This window comes from Panicum virgatum, chromosome 2N, assembly GCF_016808335.1.
Source record: "Panicum virgatum strain AP13 chromosome 2N, P.virgatum_v5, whole genome shotgun sequence".
NCBI classification, from domain to species: Eukaryota; Viridiplantae; Streptophyta; class Magnoliopsida; order Poales; family Poaceae; genus Panicum; species Panicum virgatum.
The window spans coordinates 23,983,022-23,997,090 of NC_053146.1; the positions used below are offsets into that span (position 1 = coordinate 23,983,022).

General features: G+C 45.7%; 1 protein-coding gene across 2 annotated transcripts; it reads right to left on the reverse strand.

Annotated features, from left to right (window-relative positions):
• Positions 1–8,228: 8,228 nt before the first annotated feature.
• LOC120660097 lies at positions 8,229–13,407 on the reverse strand. Of its 2 annotated transcripts, none has more exons than XM_039938446.1 (2): positions 13,205–13,407; positions 8,229–10,575 (listed from the first exon to the last, which is right to left on the reverse strand). In XM_039938446.1, the coding sequence occupies exon 2, from the start codon at positions 10,339–10,341 to the stop codon at positions 8,695–8,697; it is 1,647 nt and encodes a 548-aa protein (XP_039794380.1). In that variant the 5' UTR covers positions 10,342–10,575; positions 13,205–13,407; the 3' UTR covers positions 8,229–8,694. The 2 variants fall into 2 exon arrangements, with proteins under 2 accessions (XP_039794380.1, XP_039794379.1); XM_039938445.1 differs by having other exon boundaries at positions 8,229–10,588; positions 13,205–13,396.
• Between the last annotated feature and the right edge of the window lie 662 nt (positions 13,408–14,069).

Sequence of the window (14,069 nt, forward strand, 5' to 3'; positions counted from 1 at the left end):
CTTAAATTTATGAGTGGCCAGGATTTTTTTCATACACGTAGATTTTGTGGCTAGGAAATAATGGATAAAAAGGGAGAAGGTGGAATTCCCCTTTAAAACGGGGAGAAGGGAGGAAAATAAAGGGGAAATGGGAAAGAGGAAAAGGAAAAAATCAATCTTCTCAAGCTAAATTTTTTCCTCTAAATCCTTTTATGGCTAAAAAGTGGAAAGGAGAAAGGAGAAAATCAATCTGTTGGAGTTGCTCTTAGCATCAGAGATAACGGATCACATTCGGGAAGCTATTTTAGTTTTCTCACGTTTGGATTCAGATATTAGCACCGACATAGTTTTGGTCCACAGGTAGTAGCGATCTAAATTGGAAACCATAACCTTCGTGAAAAATTGTGCAAATCACAACAAAAAGATCGTCTAAATTCATCAAAAAAAAATCACACGTGTAGATATTATGATGATGCACAACCTTGTAAAATATCTTGTCCAAACTCGACTTCATTTGTGAGATATTAAAATAACAATTTCAAACCAGAAAGTTGTCCACATGATTTGTTAGAAATTTGTTTAGTGCTAACCATTTTTGTAGTAGTGTCAACACCACTGCGACGGCCCAGCAACTTCGTAGCACGCCAGCCGCCACTCTGCTAAAATGCCATCTGTTGCCGGTCGTTAAGTGCTAAAATGACCGTCAACTAGACTCTATAATAAAAAAAATTATACGTCTTACTCGCATATTTGTATCACTAACCTAGTTCCACAGTTATTTTAGAGTTTCCATGATTTCAGATGAGCAAGAGTGAAATAAAGAGAAAACATGATGAAGACACCACGTAACTACACAGAAGATCGCATCCGGCATCACATACTTACAAGGAGGGCCCACCTGGCAGAGCAAACGGGGGCGCCGCGGAATATGCACAAGAGGATAAGGATAAGAGTCCACGTGTCAGCCTGCCAGAAGAGGATAAGGACGAGACGTGACCAGGGGCGGCTAACCCCACAGGTCGGTCGAACCTAGCCACAATCCCGTCCCAAGTGCATTTCGAAGAGGAGTCGCGGCCAAAGCACCTGATCACCTTCCATACTTACATTTGGCGGGAACTGACCTCCAACAGTATAAATAGGGCCTCTCCATCCCCCTTCTCTCTCTCTCACACACACACACCACTTCACCACTCTTCCAAGGAGGCTCTCTCTTGCTCTCTTGCTTAGGTAGTGGAGCTAGCCTAGTTTTCCCTTAGTGAAGCAAGTCGTCCTTGGAGTCGTTGAGCGATCCTTGACTCTCGGTATGACTTTGTATTCAACTTCTCAGCTTTCTATTCATAATATAGAGTTATGCCATGGTTGCTTTACTATTTTGATAGTTTATCAATCTATGCTTTGGTTATTCATGAGTTATGCTACGGATATGGTTAGGCCAGATGATCCGGATACGGATATCGGTTCATTGTGCTTTTGGGTTTGCTCTAGTGTTTCACTTGTCTATCCGAAGGGTGGGAGATCCGAGGTTGCTAGAGTAGTGACCTCGTACACAGGCGTGGTACTCGGGTATGCGGGATCCTTTGGATAAGACCATGCTCCATGGTGTGACCGGGGTAGACGGCAGGAGGTGATAGCTATGTCCGTCCGTAGTAACAGCTGTGTTGCGATTAGTGCATTCCCCGACGTTCGGGTACGGTATAGAAGTTCATGCAAAGAGGTAACGGGACTGGATGTTCTCTAGTGCGGGACCTTCTCTCCGCTATTCCATTTTCCTGGCACCTGTAGGCCTACCCATGTTCTAACATAACCTTTGCTTTGAATAGAACACTAGGACCTCTAACCTAGTCTAAGCTCCAACTAACTTAACATAGGATAGTTTAGTTTGTTCTTTCGTTCTTTTGTTCTTTTATTCTTTTTTTCTCTGGGTGTTGGTTGTGTTCTTGTGTCACACTACCATCTTTTTTATTATGGCTTACCCTGTTAGCGCTATGTCTATTACTTGAGAAACAATGTCATGATTAATGTTTAGTATAATACATTTGCCACTGCCATCTTTTGGAAACATATGAATAACGATACCCTTACTCTCCGGTTGAAATGCTACAATGGTATATCCGTGCGCTTGCGGATTCCCTCTGTAATCGTATAGACTATACCATGAGAGTGACGTTTCTTGGTGCAGTTGCTAGGGATGGACTTAACACCCGTTTCTAGTGATTATGCTAAGAAAAATCAACAAACATTTCTGGTGTTGTTGCCGGAAACTAACAACTCCCAGTGGCGACGTTAAGAAATGTCAACACCATCTCTACGGCACCATAGCTACACTCATTTCTAGTTTTTTATTATCTCGAGAAAAGAAAAAAAACGCCGTATCCGCAGCCAAGCGGGAAAAGCCAAACCATGGTACTGGTTTTGGCTGGCATCACGTGTAAAATATAAATATAAAATTTTAAAACTTGTTCTAAGGGAACATATAATAATTATAACAAATAAACTCTTTTTTTAGTGAATAGAAATTGAAAATCCTGTGAAACAAAAAATAGAAAAATTGTTCCATTGGAACATATGTGTATATAACTCATATCTGGTGGAACAAAGATGTGACGATGTGGAACAAATGTTTTGAGCTAGTGGTACAAATGTAGATGTCTGTAGAGCACATACTCGAATTATGTGCAACAAATGTTCTGATCCTATGGTAGAACAAATATAGATATCATGTGGAACAAAAGAAATATTGAAACGCAAAAAGTATGAACTACATATACATTACTAGTGGAACAAATATAGATGTCACGTGAATCAAAAATATATTGAAATATAAAAATGCATGAATTACATTTACATTAAAAGAAAATCTAATCTCCTTGGGAGCCTCATGCGAAAACTGTACGCACCGAATGATCTTCTCAGGAGAAATGAAATGGTTGTGCATCATGCAACATGCATCGGAAATAAAAGAAAACCGAAGTACTCTCTCCGTTCTAAAATAAATGCAATTCTAGAATCGAACACGTAAATCAATATCAGGTATAAATTATTAAATTGCTCCTTATGTTTTGTAACAAAAATCTAGACATTGGCTTTTGTACGAGAAGTTTCCGTAGACTCTTGTCTTTTGTGGTTGTTAGGTCAAAATTACATTCTTTGTGGGACAAATTTTAAACCATAAAATTGAATTTATTTTAGGAACGAGGGAGTAACCTCTAGAACCCCTGTATTGCAGGAACTGTCATGGTGTCAGTAGGAGCGTCTAGGCCTCGGAAGGTGTGCGACCTCATGGTAATGTGGGCTTGTGAAAGAATAAATGGGCCAAAAGTAATAGAAGAAGCCTGCTAAAATGCTTATGCGACAGCGCGACTTCCACAAGCGGGCAGTCTAGTTTACGGTCGACCGTAGGGAGAAATTCCCTACAGTCAATTTTCCGACCGTGCATTTTTTTCCTATTTTAGTAAGTTTTTTGTCGTTTTCTGATTTCAGGTAATTTGATCAAGAAAAAAGTTTGAAAAAAAGAGAGAAAATTTTATAGAGAAAAAATTCAGAGAGAGAAATTTGAGAAACAAATTGAGAAAAATTTGTGTCTTGAACAGAACAAAAAAATTAGGTAAAATATTTTTGCATTCAAAAGAAAAAAATACTCAAAGGTAAAAAAATTGCATCCAAAAAACAAAAAACTTCGGTAATTTTTTTTAATTTGAGAATTTTCTTTACAAAAATTTTGCATCCACAAAATAAAAAGAAAAAAACACTGCTACTCGCCGCCACCGTCCGCCGCCGCCGCGCCGCGGGCGGACCTCGCGGTCGCCACCGCCGAGGGTGCCAGAGGAAGGAGAAGGAGGAAGGGTGTGCGGAGATAGATCTGAGGGGGACGGAGGAAGGAGAAAGAGGCGTGGCGGATGCGGGAGGAAGAGAAAGGAGCGTGGGGAGGGGTGCTACGGGATCAGAGGGAAAGCAAGTGGGTGGTGGGCCCCGCCACGTGATAGCACCGCCGAAAAAGTCGACCACTGGAAAGAGAAGTTACAAGTGAAGGTAAAATCAGCATTAGGGTAAAGAGGACGCGTTCAAAAAAAGGAAGCGGCATCTACAGCCATCGATGTTCCTGCTTTCATCTCGACCTCAACCGATCTACCATCCACTCGAGAGTGGTGGGAGCTTTACTTGCCCTACCACAACCAACATACAGTCAAGCAAGCTACACGGCTGCAACCCGCTATGCGTGGGGTCATAGCCCTTCTGAAAGTGATCGGATGCTCTAGCCTAAGAGGGGGGAGGGGGGTGAATTAGGCACTCTAATTACTTTAGACCTATGGCTCCAACTAGTTTGCACAAAACTTAAACTAAAACATGCTATGTAGATGTGCAACTAGGTTGTTCTAGTGTGAAACCCCTATCCCAAAAGAGTTTAGCAACCTATAACATTTCCTATCAAGAAACTATTCTATGAAAGTAAAGGCACATAAATTGCTAGTATGAAATGCGGAAGCTTAAAGAGCGGGATATGAGATAGCAAACTCTTGACGCGGGTGTTTATCCCGTGGTTCGGTTAGCCACAAAGGCACACCTACATCCACGTTGTTGTAGCACTCACTAAGAGTATTGCTACTCGGCCACCAAGTCTCTTCCATGAACACAATCACAGTCACCTTGGCCCCGGGTTCCACTAAAGAGCTTCTCCACAAAGGATGGGGGTCTCCACGTCCCCCGCACAAAGATGTCGTCGCCGCTCCACACCAAGTCGGAGGGTCGATGACGTTGCCGGCGAGATTCACGCTCCAAGGTGCTGGCGCACCAAGCTCTTGTTTTGGTTCGCTAATGAACCACAGCACAAAGGCTTGAAGCCTTACAATCTCACTCACTAAGAGCTAATACTTTACACAACACTCTCAAAGTGTGCTAAGGGCTAAGGATATGATCTTGATGCTTTTGTATGGCTTGGAGATGTTCTTGGGTGTGTGTGGGATGTCCAGCAACTCCAGCAATCTTCAAATGGCTGGGGTGAGGCGTATATATAGGCCACCAAGTCTTATAGCCGTTGCTCCAACGGTCAGCAGAAAATCTGCGTATCATCGGATGAACCGATGCCTCTGGCATGGGTAGCGTCGGTTCATCCGGTCACTCTAAGCACGAAGTAGCCGTTGAACTTCTGACTGCTGACACAGTGACCACCGGTTGAACCGATGCTTGACCGTCGGTTAAACCGGTCACTCACAGCCTTTTTCTCTTCTGCTGACGTCAATGCACCGACGCAATACTCCGATGCACCGTCGGTTGAACCGGTGATGAAGAAACTTCTCCTGGGCACTTGACATCGTCTCTGGTACACAGTACGCCCAATGCATCGATGCCCTTTCTTGGACCGTCGGTTCAACCGGTGGCTATAGGCTGACTTGGCTTCGATTCCCTCCTGCATCAAACATCATAGCGTCGGTTCTTCCGACAAGCGTCGGATGCACTGATGCTTAGGCATCGGTTCTTCCGGTGCTCCTGATCCGAAGGGACAGCCCTTCGGGCCTTGCTACGCCTATCTTCTCTTTCTCTTTGTCATCACTTGAACCTAAAAGACTGATAATGGTCATTTTAACAATCATATTAGTCTAAGTGTTGTGTTATCATTCGATCACCAAAATTACTCGAAATGGCATAAATGGTGCCATGTTCGTTTCACCTTCCGTCCGCGCTAATGACCAACGGCATGCAGGGCGCGGAGCTGGGCTGGTCCATCTCTTAGAGCCACTCCATGGGCTGATTGGGCTGGCTCTATTTAACTCTTTTACTACAGTATTCTACATTGTAGAAAAAAATGCCCGACGCCTAGAACCATCATCACCAAACATTGCCACACATGCAACAAAGCGTCCCCACCATGCACGTCACCCAGACAAGGTGCCACGGCCACCACCACCAAGAAGCTAAAAGCATCTCCAGCAGATTACCTATCTATCATATTTTATATATTTTCTATTTCCATCACCAATAATACTTTTACATTTTTTTGTAGCAAGCGTCGTAGCAGATTACTTAAAGGATAAGATGAGGAGAAAATCATTTACATTTGAGTAAGAGATAGGTATGTTTTGTCGATCTCCAATTTTTTTTGATATTGACGATGAAATTGCTAATCTGCTGGAGCACTTTCCATTATCAGAAGAATAATATTTTAGTATTGGAGAGATGAATAAGTAATCTGATAGAGTGCTATAAGGCTATGAACTGCTGCTGTCGTAGGGTGGTCCCACATCACACAGAGGCCGCTGCGCCCAATAGACATCGTAGCAGAGCAGCCGGGTCCTATTAGTGGTAATGCAAGTTACTGCCCGGAATAGCTATATATCGCGCGCGCGACAAAAGTCCCACCCATCGCCTGAAGCGGCCCAAGAACGGCGCATCACCTCCTCCTCCAACTCCGGTGAGATTCCGGCGAACTCCGGCGAGGTTAGGGTTCCGGGTTAGGGGTTCGGGTTGCGGGGGGGGGGGGGGGGCGGTTGCTCACCACCGGCCATAGAGGGAGGTCCGGCGGCGGCAGGCCGGCCCGGCGGAGGAGGCGGACGCGGGGGCGGCGAGGGCGCCGCCGGCCGGGCGGTGGGAGATGGCGGTTGGGCCGGCGCCGGGGCGGGGGAATCGACGGCAACGGTGGCGGTGGACGGAGGCGACGGTGGTGGGAGGCGGCGGCGGCGGGACCCTAGCCCGCCCGCGCCGGTGGGGTGGAGGTGGGGCTGGGCGGCGGCGGAGGGGGATGAAGGTAGAAGAAGAAGATGAGGAAGGAGGAGTCCGGGCTGCTGGCTTCAGGCGATGGTTCCACGAACCATCCCCTGAAGCGATGGCTAGTTGCGCTCGTTACTGCGCTCGTTACTGCCAGTCAATCTATCGTAGAATAGGAACCATCCACCATGATTTTTATTTGCCGGGCCCGATTTCATTCACGGGCCGCTGCCCACCCGCTACCGAGGCTTGCTTTGTCGGGCCGCTAATTTTTCTTGGGCCCACTGCCCCAGCTCCTCTATGGAACAAATTGTTCCACTAGAATAAAATTGTTCCACTCGAACAAATGTCTCATTGAATAAACATAGTTTCATCGGAACAAAAATTAAAATTTGTTCAGCTAGATCCAAGCTTACCACTAGAAAAAATATTTCACTAAAACAAATTATTCCATTGGAACAAATGGAAAAATTTTTTGCCATCCTAATTTCCACGAGGAAGAAAATGAATTAGCAAAGTTGGGCCTTAACCACTGATGGGCCGGTGAAAAAACAAAAAACAGCGGGACGCACGGATGCAGGTGCTTCTGCGACCAGTCAGCATGCATCTACGCACGTGGCTGGTAGTATTTGCTGAGCAACCGCTACAGGCGAATGTTAGGAGTCATATGTGTGACCGGTAGATAAATCATCACACAAGGTGGAATTTTTTTTTGTTGCTGAATTTTTTTTGTTGCGAAACAATTGAAAAATTATTCCGAACACAAAAATACTATTCGAACAATAAATTTGACTAGATCACACATGTGGATCGGTTTAGATCTTAAATACGAAATCCTAGGAGGTGGGCTGCTTGACAGATCCCCACGGGCGTAATCCCGAGGAGCACCGGCGGCCACAGCGCCCGCTACAGCATATGGCCGGAGTCACAGCGCGAACCGACGACACTACCACCAACGGCGAACAACAACAGTTATCAGCAAGGAGGGACTGGCCGGCCCAGAACAATGCTGAGTGTTATTGTTAGGATAGCAAGAAATCAGATAGCAGCACTGCAAATAAAGACATATACAATTTTGACGCGAACTACGGCGGACTCCTTTCAGAGTCAGCCTGAACACATCCATTAAGCAGTTAGGGACCGTTTACACAGGTATTTGCAAGGATTTTAAAGTTGTAGCTGGTAAATTATTAAGACCTTCTCCTATTCATTTTGGTTCCTTTGTTGATGAGAAAAAGGAGAAGGATAAGAAAAATATTGCAGCCATCATGTCGTGCAACAATAGAGCTAGAAAGGTTGACCTAATCATGAATGACAATGCTGAAAATATGCCAAAGCCGAGGACGCAGCCATCATGTCGTGCAACAATAGAGCTAGAAAGGTTGACCTAATCATGAATGACAATGCTGAAAATATGCCAAAGCCGAGGACGGCTTTGATTCAAGGGGGAGAGGATGATGAGCCCATGGCTCCTCAAATTGCTATAGCTTGTCAACATGAAAGAAAGTACATAGTTTCCAACAATTTAGATGCACTGAATGGAAAAGAGATGAAAATGAGCCCAAGGAAATTTGTTTATATTGGCACTATGCAAGGTACAAAAAGACAGCAAGAGGTGAAGGAAAAGGAAAAGGAAAATTTTGGGTGCTCAAAACAGTTATCTCATGACGTCGACTTGCGAAATAGGCTACTGAAAAACATTTCTAACCAGAGAGAAGCTACAAAAATAGAATCAGAGGAAGAGTAAAAATGCACTTGTCTAGGATAAGGATCACAAAAATTAATACGATAAATGTGACGATAGCAATAGCCTGACCTCAATCTACAACACCTTTGTTCGCTTTCTGCAGTTTGTTCTTCAGCTTCTTTTGCGTCGCCTTTGTGTTCTATAGCAATTAACTCTTAACGCTTGTGTCAGTGACTCATCCATATTTTTTGCAGGGTTGGTCTTGTCAGATGCTGACAACTGACTCTTGACAGGGCTGTTCCTATCAAAATAATCTTGCCTACCACAACTTAATCGTGTGACAATGTGACATTAGGTAACCTTTCTTTCATTGCCTCCTTCAAATCGGTGCTAACAGCTATCATCATATGGCTCCTATTATCTTGGAGGTTTCTTGTTGGACAGCTATATGATTTGTGGCCTTTGTCATGACAATTGAAACAGGTGAAATCAGATAGGTCCAATTCTCCAGGTGATTTCTTCTCGGGACAGTTGTATGATTTGTGGCCTTTGTCATGACATTTAAAGCAGGTGACATCAGATAGCTCCAATTCTCCAAGTGACTTCTTGTTGGGACAGCTATATGATTTGTGGCCTTTGTCTCGACATTTGAAGCAGGTGACATCAGATAGCTCAAATTTTCCAGTTTTCTTCTTGGCAGAGCTATTCACATGGAAATTGATTTGGATGGCATCATGTAGCTCTAATTCTTTAGGAGGCTTCTTTCTAGGACATCTATTTTTATAGTGGCCTTCTTCATGGCAATTGAAGCAGGCAAGTTTTGATACTAGTGTTACTTCATTGTTCCTCATTGCCGAATGGCTAGCCTTGTCAGAGTATGGTGCCTGACTTCTGCTGGGGCTCTTGCTATAACAATTGTCTTCCTTACCATGACTTAATCTTGAGACTTCAGGTGCCGTTTCACTGCCTCCCTTAAATGGGCATTCATGGGTATCATCACATGGCTCCAATTCTCCAGGTGGTTTCTTTGCGGGGCAGCTATATGATTTGTGGCCTTTATCATGACATATGAAGCAGGTGACATCACAGAGCCCCAATTCTTCAGATAGCTTTTTCTTGCAACAGGTGACATCATTTAGTGGCTTCTTTCTAGAGCATTTATTTGCAGAGTGGCCTTCTTCATGACAGTTGAGGCAGGTTGACTTTGATACTAGTGCTAGTGCCTTGTCCGTTATTGTAGCATGGCTGGTCTTGTCGGAGTCAGCTACCCCACTTCTGATGGTGTTATTCCTCTCCGAATGGCCATCCCCACTACTACTGAAGTTTGAGACCTTGGGTATCTCTTCATCATGTGGAAATTCTCCGGATGGTTTTACTGGTGTTAATGATCTCCTCATTTCTGTCATTGCCTTTTTCAGAGTGGCACGGAAACTATCTCGATGATACTCAGTTACTGCAGTGAGCACGGGCCTCAAGTGGCAATGTGCAGGCACATGATCTTTGCCTTCACAAACGAAACATGTAATGTCTCCCATAGGACATTTTCCAAGTTGATGGCTCATATCACAACTGGAGCAACTGATATCCTTACTATGACCGCACTGTTGACCACAACTGAGCTTCTTCTTAGTGTAGTGTCCTTTTTCACCACAACGATGGCAAGCATGATTCTCCGACACATTCTGTCGGCAACACCACAAATGACAGTGGCCAACCCTGTTGCAAAGAGTGCATATCACTTTTTCCTCTTTATCCTTCATGGAGCAATCACAAGTGTCATGCCCTTCTTCACCACACACCATGCAGGTGATGTTCCCTGTTAGTCTGTCCTTCACATATTGGCAGGCATTGTCAGAAGAAGGTAGCTCGGTTAGATGTGTATTTTCTATTCCATGCTGATCATTGAGGTTTATTTGAATGGCTTGTGTGGTTCTCTTCCGCTTTTTGCCTTTGCGAAGTAAATCATCAGCTCCCATTTACTCTTGTGAACTTGAGAAAGTGAGGGACCTGATGTTCATCAATTTAACACTACGAGACTGTGGATGGGTTGCATGGGCAGCAACTCCAGGAGCACTATTACCGTTATACTGTTTGGACTTTGAGACATTGCATGCATCAGTTTTGTTTCTGTTGCTCAAACTGATGCATATTGCTGGTGATGGAGTGGTAGAGGCAATAGCTTGTTGATTGCAGTGTAGAGTGTTCTCAACCTGGTAGATTGACCTAAAAGGTTAGCAGGTGATAAGTGAAAGGATCACAGTATGAGAGAAAAAGGTATTTAACTTAAGCAGAGCCCCAAAATAACACATCTTGCGAGTGCAGCATACAAGGACAGCCATACGATGCACTAAATAATGGCAACGTTACTGTGACTACAGAATAGGCACATGAGCAATGTCTACTTGTTGAAGGATCCTCACCCAGGGGTCCGTCCTGTCCATGAAAAACCTGGCTTAATCCTAGTGTTGCGTATCACAATTACTTGTAATCCTAGATCCCACAGTCACTAGCACTACTCATAGACAAGACCAATATTTTGATATTGAAACCATAAATACATTTTGATATAAGGCATGCTGTTCTGTTCTTAATCCTGGAGTGCCCATCCCCGACCGGCAAGGCCGGGGCCAGCCAGACCTTGCGCACTGGCGGGCCCTGGGAGCAGGTGCGGCATATAAGGATGCACACCGGAGTCAACTTGTCGTACAAGCCAACCACTCCCCCACGGAGCTATAGTGCCCCTCGCCGCCTATGAAGTGAAATGGCTTTTTATTGGGGATAGAGGGACTTGACTGGAAGTCAGTACCATCCCGTTAAGGACAGGTTTTGTTGTTCATATGTCAAGGGCTTTTAAGATTTTGCACGTTGTATCGAATTAAACCACATGATCCAACGCTTGTGCAGGCACCGTCAATTCCTTTGAGTTTCGGTCTTGCAACCGTACTCCCTAGGGTGGCGTGTTTCACGTATTAGCTAGGCCCCTGATCCACGTAGACCAAGGGCGAACGTGGCGTAAAAAGGAAGGAAAAAGGAATTTTAAATCCTTCCCTTCTAACAGAATCATCGGGCTTGACTTTCCTTACTTTCCCAACCCCGCTATTGTAAAAAGAACTCTTTTGTTTTCAAACCAGCAGGGGGGCACTGTTTCACCTGCCCCTCCTGGCAAGCGGACGGAACATGGCAGACACGGCTCCATCACGATGGAATGACGGGACGTAACGCCGAGGATGAAGCCTGACTGTCATACCATGCCTGTCATCACACATCTACCATTCCGACTGGCGGAGCACGACGCATAGGCACAAGAACAGGACGACCACGTTGCGACACAGCATACGAGTGACGACCGCCCCAGGACTCCAACTAACAAGGTTGGCAGTCCCAACTGACAGAGTTAGCCACCCTAGAGGACGAAGCAAGGACCCCTCCCTCCCTCCCTCCCTCCCTCTCTTCTATCTTTACTTCACCTATAAGGAAGCCCTTCCTTTGGACTACAAAAGGGAGGGTCACCCCAACCAAAAATCCGGACAAGATCCAATCTGAGACATCCGTGCTCCACTCGTGAGCTTGTAACTCCCCAAACTCTCTCAAGCACCTGGGCTCAAGCAATACATCCGACCGACCCTCAACTGGACTGGACGTAGGGCACGATTTCCTGAACCAATATAAATCTTGAGTCATTGTGTGCTAGGCCATTTCCGATTTCAACGCGCGACATACACTACAAGTAGATTTAGCTTCCTGTCATTTCCGGAACCGACAACGGGGGTAGAAAGGGAGCGGTGGTAAGCTAGCCAGGGGCGGGGGCAGGCGGCTGCTGGGCGGCGGTGGGCGCTGGCCTAGGAATGGGTGCGGCGGCAACGGGCGCTGGCCTAGGAACGGGTGCCGGCGGCGACGGGCACTAGCTAGGTCCGGCGGCGGCAGGATTGGGACTTGGGGACGGGGTTGTGTGTGGTGGCAGCGGTGGGGTTGGGACTTGGGTACTGAATGAATCATGGATGTAGTGCGGGAAGGGAGTTTAGGACCTAGGGTTTGCAACTTGGGCTTATTGTTTGCTAATGGGCTCAGTTCTTCAGTGAACCGGGAACCGGAACCGAAAGAACCGGAACCGAAGAATTCGGTTCTGTGTTCAGTTCCAGTTATTTCGGTTCCTATCCCCGGTTCTTTCGGTTTGGTCATCGATTCTCGGTTAAATTTGTCCACCCTGACACCCAACCCACCTGTCCCAGGCCCATTTGTGAAACAAACTGACGCATGGATCGGGTCAAAATGGCTTCAAATCATTAGACTGCACATTGTGCCATCAACCCTGCACTTGTCCACCTCTGCTGTTTGCTTCTCTCCTCATTGTGCCACCATAAGCAGCTCCCAGAACCAGCGTGTAGACGCACACGCTCTGCAGTGGTTCAGCGCGCACCCCTCCATCAGCGTATGAGGCCATGGGTATGAACATGCACGCGAAGCATACATGAAAAGAAGACGCAGGTGTGGTTAGGCATTTTGTCGAACAGGTGGCACATGTCTATACATGGACGGGATTGACATGAACAAGCTCTTGGTTTGCAGCTTGTCTTTTGCATTATGCAGTGCCTATAGAACCCACTAACCCACCAATCGAACCCAACCCTACCAAACCCCTTTACACGCTGGAGTGTGCCCAAAGATTAAAATCAACGAATTGCCCAGATTCAAGAAGACCTAACGGGAGCCGGGAGGGAACCAGATCCATAAATCGTGTGAACACAGAAGCGGGAGGTAGGATGAGAGCGAAGAGGCGGGAGGTGGTGAAACCGTGAGAGGCAGCAAGCGGAGGGGCGAGGGGGAAGAGGGGTTCTTTACCTCGCCGAGCTGATGGAGAGCGGCTGAGAAGGCCGAGTAGGGGCGGAGAGCCGGAGAGGGAAGGGGGCAGCACGCAGGTCGAGCGGACAGCGCGGGAGGAAGGATCAATTCCGCCTTCGAGGAGGCGCGGCTTCGATGGAAGAAAGAAACTGCAGGTTCTTGTCCGGAGGGTCGGGATTCAACGGCGCCGGCGAGGAGGGGCATGAGCATCAATGCTACAGTGATCACAGTATTGTGTGCTTATACTGCGTACCGTCCGATACAGACGCAGGGTCCATATCAAGCACAACCAAAGGGTATATATGGACGTTTTTTTTTTGCAAACATACCACATTACAATTGTATAAATGAATCTCAAATCATTGAAATGCATGATGAACAAAGGGGAGAGGAAGATCTCTAGCGAGATGGGGGGGGGGGGGTCACATGATTTCGGCAGGGACAAAAATAGAGATTTTGCTCTTGTGAGCTTTTCTTCCCAGCGGGCGGACTTGCCTTTTTTTCTGAACTCCTATATGCTGAACGTTTTTGCTTCTCTGTAATGAAGCGGGGGAGACCACTTTTCTAAAAAAAATAGAGATTTCAATAAGAATAAAATTTGTGCGATTTAGCAATCTAAAATAAATTAGCGTCATCAACATTAATTTTTGAAGTTCTCGTTCAAATTTGTTATGCACCCTTTTCATTGAAATCAGCTTTGGTCATCATATATTTTTGACTTTTGCTAATTACTCCCTCCGGCCAATATAAGCGCATTTCAAGGACTGGGGAGCAAATTAATGTACATAACCATTTTACGACTATTTAAATGTTTTACATACTGAGAATGCAGTAATGATTGCAGTGTACTATACAGTTTGAAAGG

What these genes read in the sequence shown, in the direction of transcription:
- LOC120660097 (XM_039938446.1), bottom strand. Translation starts at nt 10,341, where the DNA reads ATGGGAGCTGATGATTTACTTCGCAAAGGCAAAAAGCGGAAGAGAACC.